Source organism: Melanerpes formicivorus, unplaced genomic scaffold (genome assembly GCF_026170545.1).
Source record: "Melanerpes formicivorus ecotype bairdi unplaced genomic scaffold, bMelFor1.0.p_v2 SCAF_1, whole genome shotgun sequence".
Taxonomy (NCBI): Eukaryota; Metazoa; Chordata; class Aves; order Piciformes; family Picidae; genus Melanerpes; species Melanerpes formicivorus.
This window is the reverse complement of record NW_027142353.1, coordinates 70,106,473-70,127,523: the sequence shown is the minus strand read 5'-3', so window position 1 is coordinate 70,127,523 and position 21,051 is coordinate 70,106,473. Positions and strand designations below refer to the sequence as shown.

The window sequence follows — 21,051 nt, the reverse complement described above, 5'->3', positions numbered from 1 at the left end:
TCCAGAGCCTTCAGACCAGAGGTGTTACAGGTGCAAGTCAGCCAGGTTCAGAGGCACATTCCTGAAGTGCTCCTTTTACTCAGGAAGCACGTGTCCACCCTTGTTCTGCAGTACGGACAGCTGGATCTGTTGCTAACAAAACCAAGAAAAGATCCTTCCCAGGGGGAAATTAGTGACTCTCCTTTCCAAGTTGTTATTAACACTTTACCCCCAGCTTCAGTCCCATATACATCAGGAATCCCAAAGGTGGGATCTGAGACCAGAACAAAACAAAAAGCCGCTTTCTGGGCCTCCTCTACTAGTAAAGGTCACTGATAAGCAAATTGGCCCTCACCTACTTACAGAATCTAATAACTTGGAACAATGCCCTACAGGATTTTTAATTCCAGTCCAGTCCTGGGTCAACACCCCATATAGATGTACAAAAAGATCAAATTATTTGTCCATGTCAGGCAAATTTAAAACAGAGCATCAATCAACATTCTTTTATTTATCCAATCACTCATCGTCTTCTGGACTCCATTAATATTACTATTGAGGGCTAATTTATCATATAAGACTTCTACCTTTTTTTCCCTCTCTATCCATAATCACCAGTACCCTTACAGCAGTTACCAACATTCTAGCTTTTGCCTTCTGTTTCTCTACATCCCTCCTTACAAACACCTTCCGAGCTTCACGTAGTAATTCCTCTAAACCTCTGTCTTGCCAATCCTCAATCTTTTCCAATTTCTAATATCTGCCCATGGTTTTGCCACAAACTGCATCCTGAGAAGTATCACCCCAGCTGCAGAACTGGGATCTATTCCAGAATAGAGCTGCAAACTTCTCTTTAATCCTAGCATCCACCCCATAGGAGGCTTCCTCTGATGCTCACTATAGGCTTTATCAAAATTTCTGGGCACAGCTTCAATTCCTTGTCCCATGTTCTGTCTCCCCTGAAGCTGTTGATGGTCCCACTGAGGATCTTGATTAGGCCACTTCTGATTTCTTGGTGGCCCCCCCACTCTGATTTTACCTCTCCCATATTCTCACACCAGCCTGTCTGCCTTTTCCTTGTCTTTGTCCTGAAATATGGGAACAGGGGTAGGGCGTGAAGCCCTGATCCAAACAGCAGCATATTCAGCTTAATCCATTTTTTTCTTTGATTTTCCTTCTCTCAACTCATCATCCCAATACTATAATATGATCCCCAAGGCGCTCTCTGAGATGGGGATGGGAGGCAGTTCTGATGACTTGCTTTTGTCCCGTTCTCCCGATCACTAATCACTGCCCGGGGGTCAAAACCGAGCGGCGGCAGTTGAAGCGCCGGCTCCGAGCCGCTAGCCGGCTCCCTGCGAACGACCGACCCCCCTCGCTGTGCCGATCCCCTGCAAAGTCCAACCGCAAAGAAACCTCACCCGCCGCAGCCCAGGTCCCTGCCCTCCCTCCTGCGGAGGCCTGAAACCACGGAAAAAAACCTTCCCGAAGCAGGGCCCTCAAACCGAGGTCCCCCCCTAGAAACCGGGACGTCAGACCCGCGAGCGTGACCGCGCCACGGGCCCCCACGGCCCCGGCCCCTCCAGAAACCGGACCGCAGGATACCAAACCCCCGAGACCGGGCCCCTCACCACCGGGACGCCGGACACCGGGACGCAGCGCCGGTCGCCCAATCCCTGCCCCACGTGGCAGATCCAGCCCACCCACAATCCCCCCACTCCCTTTGATTCACCCCCAAAAAGGCACAAAATAAAGCAAACTGCCCAGCCAGCACCTCCTGCCTTTCACAGCAAGGACTGAACATTGCAGCTTTGGCCAAGACTATCAGCCCAAAGGAAGGTCTGGCCCCTGAGGAGCTAAATGCAAGTGAACCATCTGACACCACCACAGTCCTGTGAATGTTGCAAAGCAGTAGTGCATGCAGTATAATAATTCGAAAGTTAAGGGCTGCTCAAGCTTTACACAAAAGTATAAAAGTTCAGAGGGAAAGCCAACTCTTGCATGAGAATAAAAGTAAAAAAAAGAATAGGTTGGAAAAGACCTTTGAGATCAGCAAGTCCAATCTATCACCCAACACCATCTAATCAACTAAACCTGCTGCTGCATATTTTAACAGCAATGAAATTCAGTTACTTGTCATTTAAGAGCCTTTACCTTTTTTGCTACCCACTTAATGACAACTGCTACCCACAATATTTTCCCTGCAGTAAAAAATTCCACCATGGAGATCTTAGCTGAAGCAACACTGCTGATTAGTCTCACTAGGCCAGAGGCTACTCCCCATCTCTGCAAACTTCGTGTAAGAGACTGGTTGCTTGTTTTGGTTCAGTGTTGCTAGAACACAAAGCCAACAACTGACATCACTGCCACAGCCATGCAGCATCAATTGGACCGCAAGACTAGACAGAGGTTTCCTGCTTTCTTCCACACCTGAATGTGGAGCTGATTCCAATAAATTTGGCCTAACCTCTGCACGTGTGCTCAAACCCATGGCCTGGGAGACAGAACAGTTCAGACAGCCCGAAGACCACCAGAACCCTTCCAGTGACAGTACTGGGCATGCACACCACTGCTGGGTGGAAGCTGTGGGTAAGCAAAACTAATCACAGAACATGCTAAGTGATTCTCAGAAGAGAAATGAATATATAATGTGACCAAATGCAAGAGGAAAGACTGCCAACGTTGGACCCACTGAGGTGGAAGATGAGTTGGCCTTCAGGACGCTGCAGGTCTGTGGTGGTGGCAGCTATCTCAACTGACCCTTTCTTCTTTCTTTCCTTTCTTTTTCTCTCTCCCCCCTTTGCATTTGCAAATTTGCTGTCAGGCAAATAAAAGTTACTTGGTGCTTGACTCCATCTTGAGTCTTAATTCTGTTCTCTGGTCTCTGACTGTGCAGAGAGAGACAGTGTGACATGAAAAGCAGGGGGAGAGGGACTGGAAAAGGAGGGATGCAGGGTGGTGAGAAAGACTCAGCACAGGGGGATGGGGAAAGGAGGAACAGAAGGGGACCTAAAAAGGAGGGGGGAAAAGGGGGCTACAAAAGGTGTGACACAAGGGGAGAGTGGGACAGGAAAAGGTAGGACACAGGAGCAAACCATGCAGTTTTGAACCAGAGCACTTACTCATCTGAATAGCACACAAAGCAAAACACTCCAGGTTATAAGATGAAGAGCCTAGCCCAAATTTCCTTTGTTTTGTGAGGGACTTGCAGAGAGTCGTTGAGGGGGCAGTAGGTATCCCCCTACACCCTGGAGGGTGCCTGCTACAAGAATTTTGGGGTGCCATGTAAGTGTAAAGCACCATGCTTACCTCATACCTGCAGAAGCTTCTGCTGTTTTTTGCAGCCTTGTTTGAAGTCCAGCTCCACCTCCAAGGTGCTGCCCACCAATGGGCAGGCCACCAGGCAGCAGGCCAGAGGACAACATGGGGGTGTGCAGCAGGGATGGCCACTGGAGCAGCCAAGAAGCTGCTACTCTTATAGACCCCAAGGAGTGATCTTGACGCTATGAGGGGGCTCCAAGACCTCCAAAAACACGTACCTGCAGCAGGCTGAGGTGAATCAATCACCCCAGTTCAGGAGCACGGTGGGGTGCAGCTCCCACCATGAAGCCCAGTGTCACCTGACCACCTCCAGCAACTTCTGTGGTATCTTAATTCACAGCGGAGCTGGGCTGGGCATGTAAAAGGAAAACAGCCCACAAATGGAACCTGCAAAATTTTCCACAGGGTCACATTGTCCTGTTTAATGCTACTGATCTCCTGCTGAAGGCAAAGGGATTCATTCCAGGCTTCCTAAGATTCAAATCCACCACAGATCAGAATGAATCAAAGCACCACCAATCAATCACCCTTCCCATTTATTTCTTCTTGTAGTTTTCTATCGTTTGACAGAGCAGAAGGAGCGGATGCAGCTCTGAGGGTGACTTGGATGGGTGTCTCTCTCTGACTCTGCCCCACATGAACGGTGTTCCCCATCTTTTCATCCTTTGACAGACCACCACTGTGACTGGATCTGGCAGTGATGTTTGCAAGGATGTCACTAACCCAAAGCTGTGTCACAGAGCCAAGAGAAGTCAGCAAGTGGCTCCAGGTGACTTCAGTCTGCGGCAATGATGCTGGCCAAACCTCCCCCACCAGCAAGAGGCAGAAACGGAGAGAAGTCTCCATATTAAGATTTAATAATAATAACAACAACATCTCAAAAACAATGAGTGCATCGTACACAGGATCTGGTACTCAGTGCTTTTTCTTGACCATCTGCTCTGTGACAGTGCACTGAAGACTTGGGCTGTGTGGTTAAGTGGATAAAAAACCCAGCTGGGACATTTCTCCAAGGAGGGCAGCAGGAGGAGGTTTAGAATCGAACAAAGGTGGCGTCAATCTGCCGGACAGTGGGGAGGGCCAGCATGATTTTGCGCCGGTACTGGGGGTCCTTCTGCAAGGGATTTCGCTCCAGGTAGACGGTTTCCAAGTTTTTGGCTCCTTTCAGTTCATCCAGGTCACTCCAGCTCTCCACCAGGTTGTCATTCATCTGCACGGCACATACAGGGGAGGCTCACACCAACAGATACTTGCAAGCTAAGCCTGGTTAGCAGCAGCCTCGCCACAGAGCCACCGCACAGGAGGATTTCTACAAGCCCAAGGCAGTGGCACTGTACAGTCTTCATGCACATGTGAGATGGCCCTGGCTATGTGACCCTTTTCCCCCTGGAGCCTCCCAGCTGTGCTTTCCTGTCAGACATTCCAGGCAGGCCCTCGCTAACCATCCCTACACTGTCCTGGGGTAGTGATCAAAGGCTCCACCCCTCTGAGAGCATATCCAGGCCTCGAGTAACTTGGTCTAGTGGGAGGTGTTCCTGCCCAAGGCAGAGGCCTGGAACTGGATGATCTTTAAGGTCCCTTCCAACCCAACCATTCTGTGATCTATGAATTAGGATAAAACACCCTGCAAGACATTGAGACAGTCTCTTTACAACAGTGTCCCAGTTGATCCACTGCACATTTAAGGGCTAGAAATGTTTACTGCCAAGATTTTCTTACACTGAAATCTTTACTTTCATGATTTCCCAGGAAACATTAAAATTGGTCCCAAACTGATGTGAAAAGTGGCATTTTCCTCCCCCCTCTACATCACTTTCCCACCAAAACTGTTCCTCCACTCCAGAAAGTGCCAAGCTCCCTGATCCAGGGACCAAGCCTAGGAGGTGCCTCATTGCTGGCACTGCAGAGGAATTACAAGGGGATGATGCTCCAGCTGCTGGCAACCTGGAGACTTCAGCCATCCTTTGCTTTTGGATGCAGAAGCAGTGACTAAAGCAGTATCACCTTTAAACACTAACAGCAATAACAAAAAATAATCATTAAAAAACCCCAGCAATGGATCAGCTGTGCCCCCATCCAAGAACAACTTCCTCACCTCGGCCATCCACAGTGAAGTGGAAACTTTGTGCACTGTTTGCTGCCTGGCAGATAATCATAGAGTGGGTTGGTAGGGACCTTAAAGACCATCCAGCTCCAAACCCTGCCTTGGGCAGGGACACCTCCCACCAGCCCAGGCTGCTCAAGGCCTCATCCAGCCTGGCCTTGAACACCTCCATCGAGGGGGCATCCCCAGAGACATTCAAGATCAAATTCCTTTTGGGCCTGGGCAGCCTGATCTAGTTGAAGGTGTCCCTGCTGAGTGCAAGGGGGTTGAACAAGATGACCTTTGAGGGTCCCTCCCAACCCAGTGCAATCTGTGAATCTGAGCTTACTCAGAGATATAGATTAGAATAAACTTTAGAATTAGAATAAACCAAACCAGGTTGGAAGAGACCTTCAAGATCATCGTGTCCAACCCATCAACCAATCCAACCCACCCAAACAGCTAACCCATGGCACCAAGCACCCCATCAAGTCTCCTTCTGAACACCTTCAATGCACCACCCTCCCATTGCTCCTCACCAGAAGGTTTTTGTTCACTTGCTGTAGGGACATTCCAGGGACAGTTCCATCCTATGCTTACCCAGAACTCCTGCAGCTCTGTTAAGTGACTGATGTTCTCAATCCTCTTGATTCTGTTGGATGCTATGTCCAGCATTGTGAGTTTGTTCTAGACAAGCAAACACAAAAACACTAGACCAAAATTTCTTCCCATCTTCTCTCTCCCACTTTTTCAAGCCCAGAGCTGGAAACTGTGGGAAGCAAAGAAAAACTATTGCCAGCTGTTTACATGCAGCACAAGAACTCTCCCTGCTTATGTATGTAGCAAGGACAATTACTTTTAATGAAGCTGGGTTACTGACAGCCCAGAAGCCTTATGACAAAAATTAAAGCAATCACTAGTCTGACAGCAATTCACAGCCAAGGGCTCCTAAAGAGTGAGCCTTTCCTCAGAACACATGAAGCAGAGTGCTCCATTAAAAATCAGATCACAAATGCCCTCTTCAGCAGCAGACCTGAACAAACTTGTTGCAGCAGGGAATTCAAGAGCTCCAGAAAAAGGATTTTTTCTGCCTTACAGAGTCAGCTAAGTTCCAGATTGTCTCTGCTCTCTGACAATATCATCTACTGTTGGGTGAGAATGAAAATGCTACAGGCTTCTTCAAATGGATACTAACACAAAGGAAAGCCACATGCCACAGTTCGTTCCCTCCTACTTCCAGCTCCAGTTGATGTCCTATCAAAAGGAACCGAGAGTTACCTACAAACTGCTGTGTAAAAGGCTGCAGCAGCATTTCCATGGCTGAAGATCACAGAATCATGGAATGGTTTGGGATGGAAGGGACCTTAAATATCATCCAGTTCCAACCCCCGTCAACACCTTCCACCAGCCCAGGTTGCTCAAGGTCTCATCCAACCTGACTATGAACACCGCCAGGGAAGGGGCATCCACAGCCTCCCTGGGCAGCTTGTACCAGTGCCTCCCCACCCACACTGGAAAGAATTTCTTCCTAATCTCCAATCTAAATCTCCCTTCCTCCAGCTCACAGCCATTCCACTTCCTTTTGTCCCTACGAGCCCTTGCCAAAAGTCCCTCACCCCAGAAACCCCCAGGGGAGCAGGAAACCAGGCAGGGGGGCACAGAGGGACTGAGCTGGGGGGGTCTCAGGTGGGCAACCCACATCCTGCTACTTGTTCTTCCCCCATACCAGCCACGGGCTAGGGGTTTCCTATGGCCGGTGCCAAGATCCTTTGTTCAAGCAAACCCCTTAGGTGTTTATTAGCCTTCGTTACAGGGTGCTAGAAGGATTATTAGGGTTACGCTGTTCCTGGAGGAGGGGGCAAGATCAGCAGCAGCTGAATATCCAGGGCAGGCATCACTTAGCCTGCTTTCCTTCTTTCTTTTTCCCCCCCTCTATCTCTTCTCTAAGCAAATTGGGAATGTCATTATCTCTTCTGCAAACTGCTCAGTGCAAGACCTTGTGCGTGGGGGAAAGCAGGCTTGGGGTGCTCGGCTCCTCTGCAGGCAGTGGTTAGGGCATAGGGACGCACAGAATCCTAGAGTGGCTCAGGTTGGAAGGGACCTCAGACATGATCTACTCCAACCTCCCTGCCATGCCCAGGGACACCTCTCAATTAGACTTGGCTGCTCAAGGCCTCATCCAATTTGGCCTTGAACTCCCCCAGGCAGGAGGCATCCACAGTCTCCTGGGCAGCCTGTGCCAGAGTCTCACCACCCTCATACCGAAGAACTTCTTCCTCAGCTCCACTCTAATCCTGCTCTGCCTCAGCCTCAAACCATTCCCCCATAGCCTGTCTCAGACACCCTCAGCAAAAGTCTCTCTGCAGCCTTCCTGCAGGATCCCTTCAGGTCCTGGCAGGCAGCTCTTTATTAGAATAAACTTTTATTAGAATAAACCAAACCAGGTTGGAAGAGACCTTCAAGATCATCGTGTCCAACCCATCAACCAATCCAACCCACCCAAACAGCTAACCCATGGCACCAAGCACCCCATCAAGTCTCCTTCTGAACACCTTCAATGACGGCGACTCCACCACCTCCCCGGGCAGCCCATTCCATAGCGCAATCACTCTTTCTGTATAGAACTTCTTCCTAACATCCAACCTGAACCTCCCCTGAGGCTCTAATGCCCCCCTGGAGCCTTCTCCAGGCTGCTCAGCCCCAGCTCCCTCAGCCTGTGCTCACAGCAGACCTGCTCCAGCCCTTGGATCACCCTTGTAGCCCTCCTCCGGACTTGCCCAAACACCTCTGTGTCCTGGCATGAGCCAGGCTCCTGCATTAATTGCATCTTGTGCTTCACCTCGCCACAAAACCAATTTACAACACAAGGAGGAGCTCCACTTACACAAGGTACTTTAACACAACAAATACTTGGATCTTTGAGGTCTTTCCAAGGGACTCAGAACCCTACATGTAAGTGGAGAAAGCTGAGGAACAAAACCTTCCTGAAAAGCACAGCTACTGATAAGAGCAGCTCAGGGCAAGAGGTCAGGCACAGCTAGCAAGAGCCTGCTCACATTGTTCTCCAGCCCCTCGATGACTTCGATGCCGTTGTGGCTGAGGTACAGCTCGCGCAGGTTCACCAGGCTCTGCAGCCCCTCGATCTTGGTCAGGCGGTTAAAGGGAAGCAGTGCTGTAAGGGCATCCAAACAAACCAAACCCCAAGAGACTCCCTGAAGAAAAGGCTTTTCTCTGAAGTATGGCTGGGAAGGGGAAAGGGTCTGCTCGGGTGCACACTGATCTCATGAGCTCAGTTCCTTTGAGCTTTGTACCACCGATGCGCAACGGAAGGTCCAGGGGTCTAGGGGCTCTAAGTGTGCAAGAATCAGATTCTGACCCTCCCATCGAAAGCTGTAGCCTGAAAGTTGTCTTCTTGGGGTCCTTACAAACAACAGGCTTACATGTTACTATAACTCATTTCATAGATTCATAGAGTGGTTTGGGTTGGAAGGGACCTTGAAGATCATCCAGGTCCAGCCCCAACTTTCCACCGGAGCAGGTTGCTGAAGGCCTGGAACACCTCCAGGGAGGGGGTGAGGAAGGCTGCTGCAAACAGGACAAAGCAGAGCCCTACCTGCACGCTGAGCACAGTCAGGTTTGTCAGTGCATCCAGGTTCTGCAGTTTGGTGATTTTGTTCTTCCCAAGGAACAGGCTGTCAAGAGTGGCCAAGGTGTCGCTGTTCTCAATTGCCTGCAACGTGACAACAGGAGACATTCACTGCTGTGATATACAACTCCAGCTTCTCCCTCTGCCTGGCATTTTGTAGCCTTGGCCCCTGGAGCTGCACTCCTGAGAAACAAGCCTGGGAATCCAACACAAGGTGTGCACGAGGCAGGGCCCCCACCATGACCCAAGAGCGGAGTTAAGTGCAGTGACAGCAAACCTCACCCGTGTGACAGGTGGCTGGTGGCACTTTTTACTGGTGGGTTTAGTGAGGGCGGTATTGCTTTGTCCCAGCTGCTGCCTTCACTGGCCAGGTAGCAAGAGCTGAGAATGAGCAGGCTCAGAGAACAGTGACAGTGACATTCCCTGAGCCATGAGGTGTATCCAGAGCAGCAATTACCAACTTGGCAAGCATGAATCTGTCACTGCTCAGCAGTGATGGCATAGCACTGGCAGAGACAAACTGTTCAGCTTCTCTGCACAACGCTTCTGCATATCCAGTTCTGGTGCCCCCGGCAAAAGAAGGGCACGAGGCTGCAAAGGAGGGTCCAGGAGGGCACCAAGATAATCACAGAGGGCAGGAGAACCTCCCCTGTGGGACCAGGCTGGGAGAGTTGAGGCTGTTCAGCCTGCAGAAGAGAAGGCTCCAGGGAGACTTCAAAGCAGCTTTCCTAGCACATGAGAACAGCCTATCCCACAGAGGGAAAAGGGTTCTAAGAAGGGAGTTGGCAGGTCTCATTGGCAGGGCTCTAAACTAGATTTGAAGGGGGAAGGGGCTGAAATCAGTGCATGTACACTAATGCACACAGCACGGGTAACAAGAGGAGCTGGAAGCCTTTTTCCAGCAGGAAAGTTATGATGTAGCTGCCATCACAGAAATGTGGTGGGATGGCTCACATGACTGGAGTACTGTAATTGATGGCCACAGGCTCTTCAGGAGAGACAGGCCAGGGTGAAAAGGTAGAGGGGTGGCCCTGTACATCAGGAGGGCTCTAGATGCCATGGATGATCAGGTTGAGTGCCTGTGGGTGAGAATTAGAGGGAAGGCCAACAAGGCTGACATCCTGGTTGAAGTCTGTTACAGACCACCCAACCAGGATGGAGAGGTTGATGAGTGACTCTATGGGCAGCTAGAGGGAGACAGTCTAAGAGGTTCTTAGAGTGCATGGAGGACAGCTTCTTATCCCAGGTGCTGTGAGAGCCTACCAGGGGTAAGGCCTTGCTTGACCTTCCTTTTACAAGCAGAGAAGGGCTGGTGGGAGATGTGGTTGGAGGCTGTCTGGGGTCCAGTGACCAGGAGATAATTGAGTGTTCAATATCCAGTCAAGCTAAGAGGGGCAGCAACAAAATCTCCACTCTGGACTGCCGGAGGGCAGACTTCAGATTACTTAAGGAACTAACTCAGAAGGTTCCTTGAGAAACAGCCCTTAAAAATAAAGGGGTCCAGGAGAGCAGGACCTGCTTCAAGACAGAACCCTTGAAGGCTCAGACCAGGCTGCGCCAATGTGCTGGAGATGAGCCCCAGAAGAGACAGCCTGGATGGGCAATGAGCTTCTGAGTGAATTATGGGAAAAACATCTGGGGAAGGAAGGAGAGTTGACCCATGGAATGTTTAAGGATGTTGCTAGGTCATGTAGGAAAAAAATGAAGAGGCACAAAAGCCCATTTAGATCTTAGCCTCTGCTGTGAAGGACAACAAAAAAGGCAAAGGTACTTAACACCTTCATTGACTCAAATTTTAGTAACAGGACAGAATGTCTTCCTGACAAGTGGCCTCCTGAGCTGGCAGATGGAGACAGGGAGGAGTTCCCCTGTGATCCAGGAGGAGGTAGTTAAAGACCGCCTTAGCTGCTTGGATCCCCACAAGCTCATGGGACCAGATGGGATCCATCCTAGGGCGCTGAGAGCTGGCAGATATGCTACCAAGCCACTCTCCATCATTTATCACCAGTCCTGGCTCACTGGAGAGGTCCCAGAGGTCTGGAAGCTGCCAGTGTGGTGCCCATGCACAAGCAGGGCCGGTTGGATGAGCCAGGGAATTCCAGGCCTGTCAGCCTGATCTCAGTGCCAGGCAAGGTGACAGAACAGTCATCCTGAGTGCAATCACACAGCACTTACAGGATGGCCAAGGGATCAGGCCCAGCCAGCATGGATTCAGGAAGGGCAGGTCCTGCCTGACCAACCTGACCTCCTTCCATGCCCAGGTGACTGCCTGGTGGGTGTGGGGCAGGCTGTGGATGTGGTCTACCTGGGCTTCATCAAGGCCTTCGACACCATCCCCCACAGCAAACTGCTGGCCAAGCTGTCAGCCCCTGGCTGGGACAGCAGCACTCTGAGCTGGGTTAGGAACTGGCTGGAGACTGAGCCCAGAGAGTGGTGGTGAATGGTGTCACATCCAGCTGGCAGCCAGGCACTAGTGGTGTCCCCCAGGGATCAGTGCTGGGCTCCATCCTCTTTAATATCTTCACTGATGATCTGGAGGAGGGGATTGAGTCCATAATCAGTAAAGGTGCAGGTGACACCAAGCTGGGGGTAGAAGTTGATCTGCTGGAGGGTAGAGAGGCTCTGCAGAGGGACCTTGCCAGGCTGCACAGATGGGCAGAGGCCCAGGGCAGGAGATTGAACACATCCAAGTGCCAGGTTCTGCACTTTGGCCACAGCAACCCCAGGCAGAGCTACAGGCTGGGGTCAGAGTGGCTGAGAGCAGCCAGGCAGAGAGGGACCTGGGGGTAGTGGTCGATGGTAGGCTGAACATGAGCCTGAAGTGTGCCCAGGCAGCCAAGAGGGCCAATGGCATCCTGGCCTGCATCAAGAATTCACGCACTGAATTTAGGGAGTAGAACCTCAAGCAATGCTCAGCTGATAGAAGGAAATGTTTTAGACCTTTTAGGCCACACACCTTGGGAAAAACTACAACTGTGTAGAGAGAAAAAAGCCTTTTGCTGATTACCAATGGCCACTGTGACTCAGGAAGCCACACAACGACCTGAGAATAAGAGCTGGTAAACATTGCAAGAGAGTCTTCTGTCTTCTCTCTGAACTTAGATAAGAGATGCTTGATCGTTTGCCTTTTGTCTAACACCTTTCTGAAGCCTCGCCCAGGGTTCCCTGGCCACCTCCCTGGGCAGCACATTCCAATGGCCAATCACTCTCTCTATGTAGAACTTCTTCCTAACATCCAGTCTAAACTTCCCCTGGTGCAGCTTGAGACTGTGTCCTCTTGTTCTGGTGCTGCTTGCCTGGGAGAACAGACCAACCCCCTCCTGGCTACAACCTCCCTTCAGGGAGTTGTAGAGAGCAATGAGGTCTCCCCTGAGCCTCCTCCTCTCCAGGCTAAGCAACCCCAGCTCCCTCAGCCTCTCCTCACAGGGCTGTGTTCCAAACCCCTCACCAGCTTTGTTGCCCTTCTCTGGACTCGTTCCAGCAAGTCAACCTCCTTCCTAAACTGAGGAGCCCAGAACTGGACACAGGACTCAAGGTGCGGCCTAACCAGTGCAGTGTACAGGGGGAGAATGACCTCCCTGCTCCTGCACCTGCTCCTGGTGTTTAGGAAGAGCCTGGATGAGGCACTCGGTGCCATGGTTTAGTTGATTAGATGGTATATTAGATAAGAGGTTGGACTTGATGATCTCAAAGGTCTTTTCCAACCTGGTTAATCCTATTCTATCTTGAATGTCTCCATGGACAAGGCCTCAACCACATCCTGTGCAGCCTGTTCCAGTGTCTCCCCACCCTCACTGTGCAGAACTTTTTCCTGATGCCCAACCTAAGCCTCCCCTGTTCCTGCTCCAAACCACTGCCCCTCATCCTATCCCAACAAGCCCTTTTAAATAACCCACACTGCCCAGAAAGGCTGTAGCTGCCCCCTCCCTGGAGATGTTCAAGGCCAGGTTGGATGAGGCCCTCAGCAACCTGATCTAGAGGGAAGTATCCCTGCCCTCAGCATGGGGACTGGAACTGGATGATTTTTAAAGTCCCTTCCAACCCAAACTATTCAGTGATTCTGTGAAGAGCAGTCAGCATGGTACAGTGGAGTTCAGAGCAAAGCCTCAAGTAAATCCTGTTCTAAGAGAGACTGATGCAGCAGTTATCAATTACAGGATTAAGTTTGCATTCACTAATTTGATGGACACAGTGCCTGACTCCAGGAAGGGAAAACAGCAATTGCTACTTTGGATAGGTTTGGCTGTCTGTCAGATGGAAACCACACTCTGCAAAGGGAAACACACAAGGGATGCAGGAGAGAATTCATCAACAGTGATCTAGCAGCCAAGTACTACGTGCATACTTAATTCAAAGACCCAGGATGTGCAGCAATAAGCACTTACCCATTAAATGATTAGAAGAAGAGAGAACACAACCACCAGCAAAGGGCACTGCACTTTCAGAAGAGGCTAACCCCGGGCCACAGAGCGCAAAATTCTTCAGCTATCATCATGCAGAGCAAGCCTACCCGAATTCGGTTGGATCCCAACTCTAACATCTGTAGCATCTGCAAGTTGCTCAGATTCTCTATTTTGCTGATTTTCTTGTTGACAAGGAAGAGTTTTTTCAGCTGAGTGAGCCGATCTAGTCCCTCAATGTGCCGCAGAATGTTAAAGGAGATGTCCAGGATCCTGGAGGAAAACAAACCAAAGGATTCCTCAGTCCACCACGCACCGACGATTCTGGAAGTGCCACTGCTGAACTGGTGGGGAACCTCACTATCTGCAGAGATCAAGCACATTGCTAGGCCTTGAGGCTAAAGGTCCTAAGTGTCATTTCTTTTGATCAGAAATGACAACTAAAATGACTTTCAAAATACTTGGGGGTGGGGGGGAGTGATCTGTTATGCATGCAGATGACAGACATTCTTTTGTCCAGCAGTGGAGCTGCCAATGTGGGAGGAAGCTAATTCATATTCCTTGGGAAAGATCTCTGCCTACAAGATCTGCCTATGACAGGACAACACCAAGGCCTCCTGCAAGCATGAGAAGTAGGTCAGGTCTCCGAGTGAGCAAACAATTGCCAGAGACTGGGGAAAAAAAAACCTGCCAGAAACTCCTTCCCTGACACCCTTCCAAAACAGTCCTCATGTCACCTGAAATCTCCTGCCATTTTGTGCAGGAATAGAAAGCTGTCATACAGAGCTCTGGCTACCAAGAGCAAGGGGGTCCTGAGGGCTCCCACACCTGCACAGGAATTGCACCCACCTACCACACTTGCTGCTTTACACAGCACGTTTCCTTTACGGCTGACTGCTTACTGCACAGGTTTAGTATCAGTGGAGAACAGATTCTCCTGCTCAGAGCACCCAAATGAATCACAGGGAAGGCCTGGATGGTAAGCACTGGAACGAGCACAGCGAGAGTAACTTGGTGAGTGGCAAACCACCCTCAATCTCCTTTTAGTAATTCCCCCAGACTCACTCAAGTTCCACCATAGACTCCAAGTTCTCAATCTTCCGAATCTGATTGTCATAAAGATCCAGCTCCCGCAGGGTCTGCAGCTGCTCCAGGTTTTCAATGCGCTTAATCAGATTCTGGCGGAGACAGGTCAGAGGGAAAGCCAACTCTACCTCTGAACTACAGCAAGAAATACTGGAATCAAGGGGCCCTTTCTTCTGCTACTAATAGATGAAGAGCACATGAAAACTGATGGGCTAAACCAACAGGGCAAGATTAGAATAACTAGTAGAGAGAACGGAAGATACAAAGCTTCAACTGCATCTGTTTAGCAACGACTCCTACCAGATAACTTCCATGCCATAACTTTGCTGAATTCAAACAAGCCAGCTGGTGAAGCGTCTCGCTCACAGGCGGCCGACGAGGAGACGTGCAGAAGGCAGAGGCGAGGGAACAAGTCCTGAGCTTTGCTGCAGGCTGTCCTGCGGCTTCCCCTACCGACTCTTTCCCGTACACCACCGCAGAAGGAGTTGGGTGAATTTTGTCTCAAACCGGCTCCTAAGACAACCTCCGCTTTTTCCCTGGGTGCCTACGTGGGTGTTGCTTCATCTTTCCCTCACGCTCGGTACGGCATTCGGGTGCAGAGCAAGGCTCCGGACAGCCAAACCGAACTCCTGTGCTGAAGAAAAGGAAGCGGAAACACAGGCTGAGCCCCTGAGCTCTAAACATTCACTGAGCCCCAGGAAATGCCTGCATGTGCTGGCTGCTGCCACCTCCTCGTTGCCCCGGGCCTGCTCATTGGAGGCTGCCTGGCAAAAGCACCTGCCCCCACTTTCCTCGGCGTTCTTTGAATACCCAGGTTGGAAACCTAAGAGGTAGCGCACTAATTGGAAAGCATGTTCCAGCGGGCGTGGCTGGAGGCTGGGTGCTGATGTCTTCCTGCCCTGCCAACTTAGCATGGTGAACCAAAGCTCTCCAGCTTTTTCTAGGGGTGGAAACACAACAGGACAAACTTTGTTTCTCAGGTAACAAGGCACAAAACTCATTAAGGGGTTTCTAGGCCAGAATCAACACCTACCCCTAACATGAAACCCTTCTGGTTGCTTCTGCCTGTCAGCACAGCAGCTCTGCGTCTCTCTGGGAGAGATTCCAATGGCTCAGGAGCAGATGATGTTTCCCACTGGAACGATCCCACTCTTAGTCACGCAGCAAAGATCCCCTCTATGCTGGAAATACATATTCTAATAGGATAACCTATGGTGAAGAGGAAACACTGCCATTTGGCAAAGAACCCAAAGCACTTTTAGACCTGTTGCAAGAATATCTGTAAAGACTGGATTCAAGTTGTGGTAGCAAATCCTACAATGGACTCGCATGGACTCGGTCTGGGAAAGGTGAGGAGTCTGAAGTGAACTTCTGAGCCTATGCCCTGTAGTGAATTCAATTCATTAACATATTTACAGCTCCGTTTTAGGTACCCCCAGACGCTTCTAATGTCCCCAGACCTGCTGGTGGACCAGCCCAGAACCCCCTGACACTATCCCAGACCCTTTCAGGGGGCTCCACACCCCTTCTAGATGCCCACAAAACCCCTTCACACGCCAAAAGAAACCTTTACCTGCCTCCAAACCCCATTAGGGGGCCACTTAGCAGCGGGTGGCAGCAACCAAGTCTGTTGCTCTCACCAATTAAACCCTTTGGTGCTCTCAGCTCTCTGGCCCTGTGTCAGTGCAAGTCCTTGTCGGCCGGCACCTTTGTCCTGATCCACGCGGAGAGAGAACTGCCAGGAACACAGCTTCGCCGCTCCGCTTGCGGCACGCCTGCTGCCGAGGGCAGCCTCGTCCGCAGCCTGCCCGAGAGGAACACGGCCCCCGGGGCCGGGGGACAAACAAAAGCCTTCCACAAAGGAAACAAGGGAAGTCTCTTGGCCACTCTTCACGTGCCGAGTGCGATTGTCATGTGGAACACACCGCGGCATCTGGAACGAGTTTAAGTCCAGGTCTATGGCAGCACAGAGGTTCCTGGAATATCCCGGTACATCGATCCACAGGAGGTTGTCTTTCGGTCTCCAGTCTGATGCTTTGCAGCACAGCCATCACACCACTTCTCTCGAGTGCTTTGAACTGACAATTCATGCAGGAGAATAAAACCAAACAGGAGTAAGCAGCTTGGAAAAGAACTTTGATCATCACCGGACCCAGCAAGAGGACACAGTCTCAGGCTGCACCAGGGGAGGTTTAGGCTAGAGGTTAGGAAGAGGTTCTGCACAGAGAGAGTGATGGCCCATTGGAATGGGCTGCCCAGGGAGGTGGTGGAGTCGCCGTCACTGGAGGTGTTCAGGAGGAGACTGGATAGGGTGCTTGGTTGCATGGTTTAGTTGATTAGGTGGTGTTGGATGATAGGTTGGACACGATGATCTTGAAGGTCTCTTCCAACCCGGTCTGGTCTATTCCATTCCATTCCATTCCATCACCATCTAATCAACTAAACCATGGCACTGAGTGCCTCATCCAGTCTCTTTCTAAACACTTCCAGTGATGGTGACTCCCTGGGCACCACCTCCCTGGGCAGCACATTCCAAAGGCCAATCTCTCTTTAAACCTGCTCTATTCTATTCTATGAAGACCTTCTTCCTAACATCCAGCCTAAACCTCCCCTGGCACAGCTTGAGACTGTGTCCTCTTGTTCTGGTGCTGCTTGCCTGGAAGAAGAGACCAACCCCCACCTGGCTACAACCTCCCTTCAGGGAGTTGCAGAGAGCAAGAAGGTCTCCCCTGAGCCTCCTCTTCTCCAGGCTAAGCAACCCCAGCTCCCTCAGCCTCTCCTCACAGGCCTGTGCTCCAAACCCCTCCCCAGCTTTGTTGCCCTTCTCCGGACTCCTTCCAGCAACTCAACGTCTTGCTTAAACGGAGGGGCCCAGAACTGGACACGGGACTCAAGGTGTGCCCTAACCAGTGCCAAGTGCAGGGGCAGAATGACCTCCCTGCTCCTGCTGGCCACACTGTTCCTGATATTGGCCAGGTTGCCAGTGGCCTTCTTGGCCACCCGTGCACGCTGCTGGTCATGACCAGAAGACAGGGATCAGAAGAGTCTTTGGCCAAGCTGTAAACCTCTTCCTAACATCCAGCCTAAACCTCCCCTGGCACAGCTTGAGACTGTGTCCTCTTGTTCTGGTGCTGCTTGCCTGGGAGAAGAGACCAACCCCCACCTGGCTACAACCAGAACTGAGGGGACTGCAATCTTTGCAGCTTCAGCTTTCCTTCTCTGCTACTTCCTTTTTCAGATGGATTGTTTTTCAAAGGGACTGCTGGACAGCAGAACAGGATGGATGGCTGGGCCCCAAGAGCGGTGGGGAACAGAGTTAAACCCAGCCGGTGGCCGGCCGGGCACAAGTGGTGTTCCCCAGGACACCCCTTGTGAGAGAGTGAGTCCAGAGAAGGGCCACAAAGCTGGTGAGGGGTCTGGATAACAAGCCTTAGGAGGAGTGGCTGAAGGAACTGGGACTGTTTAATCTGCAGAAGAGGAAGCTAAGGGAATTAAGGCGTGGTCTGGCTTCAGCTCTCAACTAGTTCCACGTTGAGCAAGGACAGCTTGTACTCACAGAAGGCACTGGCTGCTTGGGTTCAAGGTTCCTGCAGAGCTCAGGCTATCTCTCTTCATTAGTGAGGTCGTCCTGTCACCTAGGCAGAGAGAAGAAAATGCAGCTATGAAATTAGACCACTGGAATCGTGAGACTCGTTCTGTGTGCGACTCCAGGAGAATCCAAACCTAACCTTGGAGCTGCCCTGAAGAGCTCCTCATAGCTTGAGGAGTACCAGAGCAGGAACAATTCCCAAAAGGTTTTCACTGCATTCCTAGGGCACTTGAAGGATTGCCCTGGCTGTAGTTAATACCTAGAAATTCCTCTCAAAATCTTTGCAGGACAGCAAGGAAATTGAGGGATGGGAAGGCAATATGTACTTACACGTTAGGCAAGAATTGGCTTTGCAAACTAATCTCTCTAACTGTTGGATATGCACTGAACTTCCTCGAGGCCAAATGAGGACCCCTTTATTTGGGGAAGCCTCAATGAATTGGACTTGGGGGGCATCAGACTGGGTGACTACATCTGAGAGTAACTTCCACAAGTGTCAGCATGGGAAAGATAGCTCAGAAAGCCTGGGCCCAAAGTTTGACTTAAGAAAATATAGTATAGGAATATACTGTTGGCTGTGAGAAAGGGGGGAACTGATGAACAGAAAAGTCTCATTAACAGAACCACAGAGTTGATAAGAATTTTCCGCTTGTTAGCTGAAATGCTGGAACGCAGGGAGGGGGAGAGGGGCTGGCAGACAGCCTTTGGATAGAGAAGGAATAACAGGATTTGTCAGTGATTCACTTCTGTTAGTCTTGGACAAGATGCTCTTTTGTATACGATAAAGGACACCTGCATGATATGTGTACTTCTGCTCTTTTAGATAGATAAGCTTTGTATAGATAGGCAGCATCTGGACCTCTGTCATTATAGACAGATAACTTTTTGTATAAAAGTTTGCCCAAACCTCTCTGAAGACACACAGCTCTTTTGAAATGATCCTACCTGTGTCAGGCGCCAGAATAGAAGCACGATACAAGAGACTTACTGAGTCTCTTGTGTGTCTTTCTCTAAGTCATTATCAACGCTGTTTGCAGCACAAACCCAAACCCAAACCCACCCCGAGACACCCCCAGCTCCCACGGGAGCCTGCAGAGACCTCCCAAAGGGTCCGTCGGAGGTGCCCAGCTGCCTCTCCACGACCCTTGACCCTTTCAGATGGCCCCACCAGAACTTTACGTATCCCCAGACCCTCTTAGGTGCCCCCAGACCTCCTCCGTCACCCCCAAAAGCCCTGCCGATGGCCCCAGACCACCTTCAGACGCCGGAAGTAACACACCTGGGAGTCCCGGGCCGGCAGCGACACCGGAAACCGCACTGCGAGCTCCCCGAATGCGCCAGGACCGCTTGCCCCGCCAAAGTACGGCGGTTCGCAGGCACCCTGGGGCACAGAACGGCGTCAGGCGCCGAATCAGGGCTCTCCGCCACCGCTCCGGCTCCAAAGCTGCTCAGCGCGGCGCCCGCCCCCCCGGCCAGAAAAGCGGGGCGCAGCCCGCGAGGAGGGCGCGTGCGCGGGACCGGACCCGCTGCGGCGCAGGCGCCGTATCCATAGCGACCACCGGGACGCTGCCCCCCTGGCGCGAGCAGAGCCGGGCTAGGGCGCAGGCGCCGTATCCATAGCGACGCTCGAGTCAAGCTCTCCGCTCTCCGCTCTTCCCCTAAGAATTTTCCAGCATTTCGAGCATTTAGCGCAGTTAGGCTGCAGAAATGAGCTCCCCCGGGGCCGCACACGCCGCGGCACGGCTGCACTGCCGGCCATTACACACAGGGTTGAGCACTGAGCTCCCCCGGGGCGGCACACGCCGCGGCACGGCTGCACTGCCGGCCGTTACACACAGGGTGGCAGCATTGAGCTCCCCCGGGGCGGCACACGCCGCGGCACGGCTGCACTGCCGGCAGTTACACACCGGGTGGCAGCACTGAGCACCTCCCTGGGCGTGGGCAGTAGCCGGGCCCCCACGTGGGTTTTATTTTCCAGTGCTAAAAGCCTTTTAGAAGCAGAGAGGGCAGACAGGGGTCGTTTCCAAAGCTTTCTTACGCACCAGTCACTCCAAGCCCTCCCTCTCCAGCTGCAAACCAGAGGTTTGCCTCCGCCTCGCCTCACCCCAGTACTTACACTTTTACAGATAGTGTGGTCCCCTCGGAGAATTTTCAGCACTTTAGGGGGGGCCCCCCAGCCCTCGCTCACCTGCTCCTCTGCTGCAGCAGCCCCCTGCCCCACGTGGCAGAACCAGCCCACCCACAATCCCCCCTCTCCCTTTGATTCACCCCCAAAAAGGCACAAAATAAAGCAAACTGCCCAGCCAGCACCTCCTGCCTTTCACAGCAAGGACTGAACATTGCAGCTTTGGCCAAGACTATCAGCCCAAAGTAAGGCCTGGCCCCTGAGGAACTAAATGCAAGTGACCTGACACCACCACAATCCTGTGAACTCTGCAAAGTAGTAGGGTATGTAAAATAAGTAAAGAATGGAAAAGTTAACTGCTGCTCAAGCTTTACACAAAGTATCGTAGGCAGTTTTGGATTCCAGTTAAATAGCACAAAAAAGGATAAAGGAGAAAAGGTCAGAGGGAAAAACAACTCTACCTATGAAATACATAAGGAAATATTAGGATGGGGGCATTTCTTCTACTATTGATAGAGATAGCATAAAAACTGATGGGCTAAATCAACAGTGGAAGATTAGAATACATACCAGACAAATTGGAATATATGAAGCTTCAACTACATCTATTTATCAATTACTCCAATCAGATAACTTTAATTACATAACGTTACTGAATTCATACAAGCCAGTTCTTCTCCAGCTCATTGATTATATGAATTTGCTTACGGTATACACAATCATACTCCATTTCTGTCCTCCACTCTGGACATGCAACTTAACTTATCTCCACCCTCAGAAAAACTGTCACGGAGAAAGACTTTACCTTTAAATACAATACTG

At 51.1% G+C, this 21,051-nt stretch overlaps 1 protein-coding gene across 1 annotated transcript; it reads right to left on the bottom strand.

Annotated features, from left to right (window-relative positions):
* Positions 1-4,136: 4,136 nt before the first annotated feature.
* LOC137445092 (protein phosphatase 1 regulatory subunit 7-like) lies at positions 4,137-15,010 on the bottom strand. Its single transcript, XM_068146517.1, has 6 exons — positions 14,816-15,010; positions 14,495-14,607; positions 13,540-13,702; positions 8,997-9,113; positions 5,984-6,070; positions 4,137-4,510 (listed from the first exon to the last, which is right to left on the bottom strand). The coding sequence occupies exons 2-6, from the start codon at positions 14,506-14,508 to the stop codon at positions 4,334-4,336; spliced, it is 558 nt and encodes a 185-aa protein (XP_068002618.1). The 5' UTR covers positions 14,509-14,607; positions 14,816-15,010; the 3' UTR covers positions 4,137-4,333.
* Positions 15,011-21,051: the final 6,041 nt, after the last annotated feature.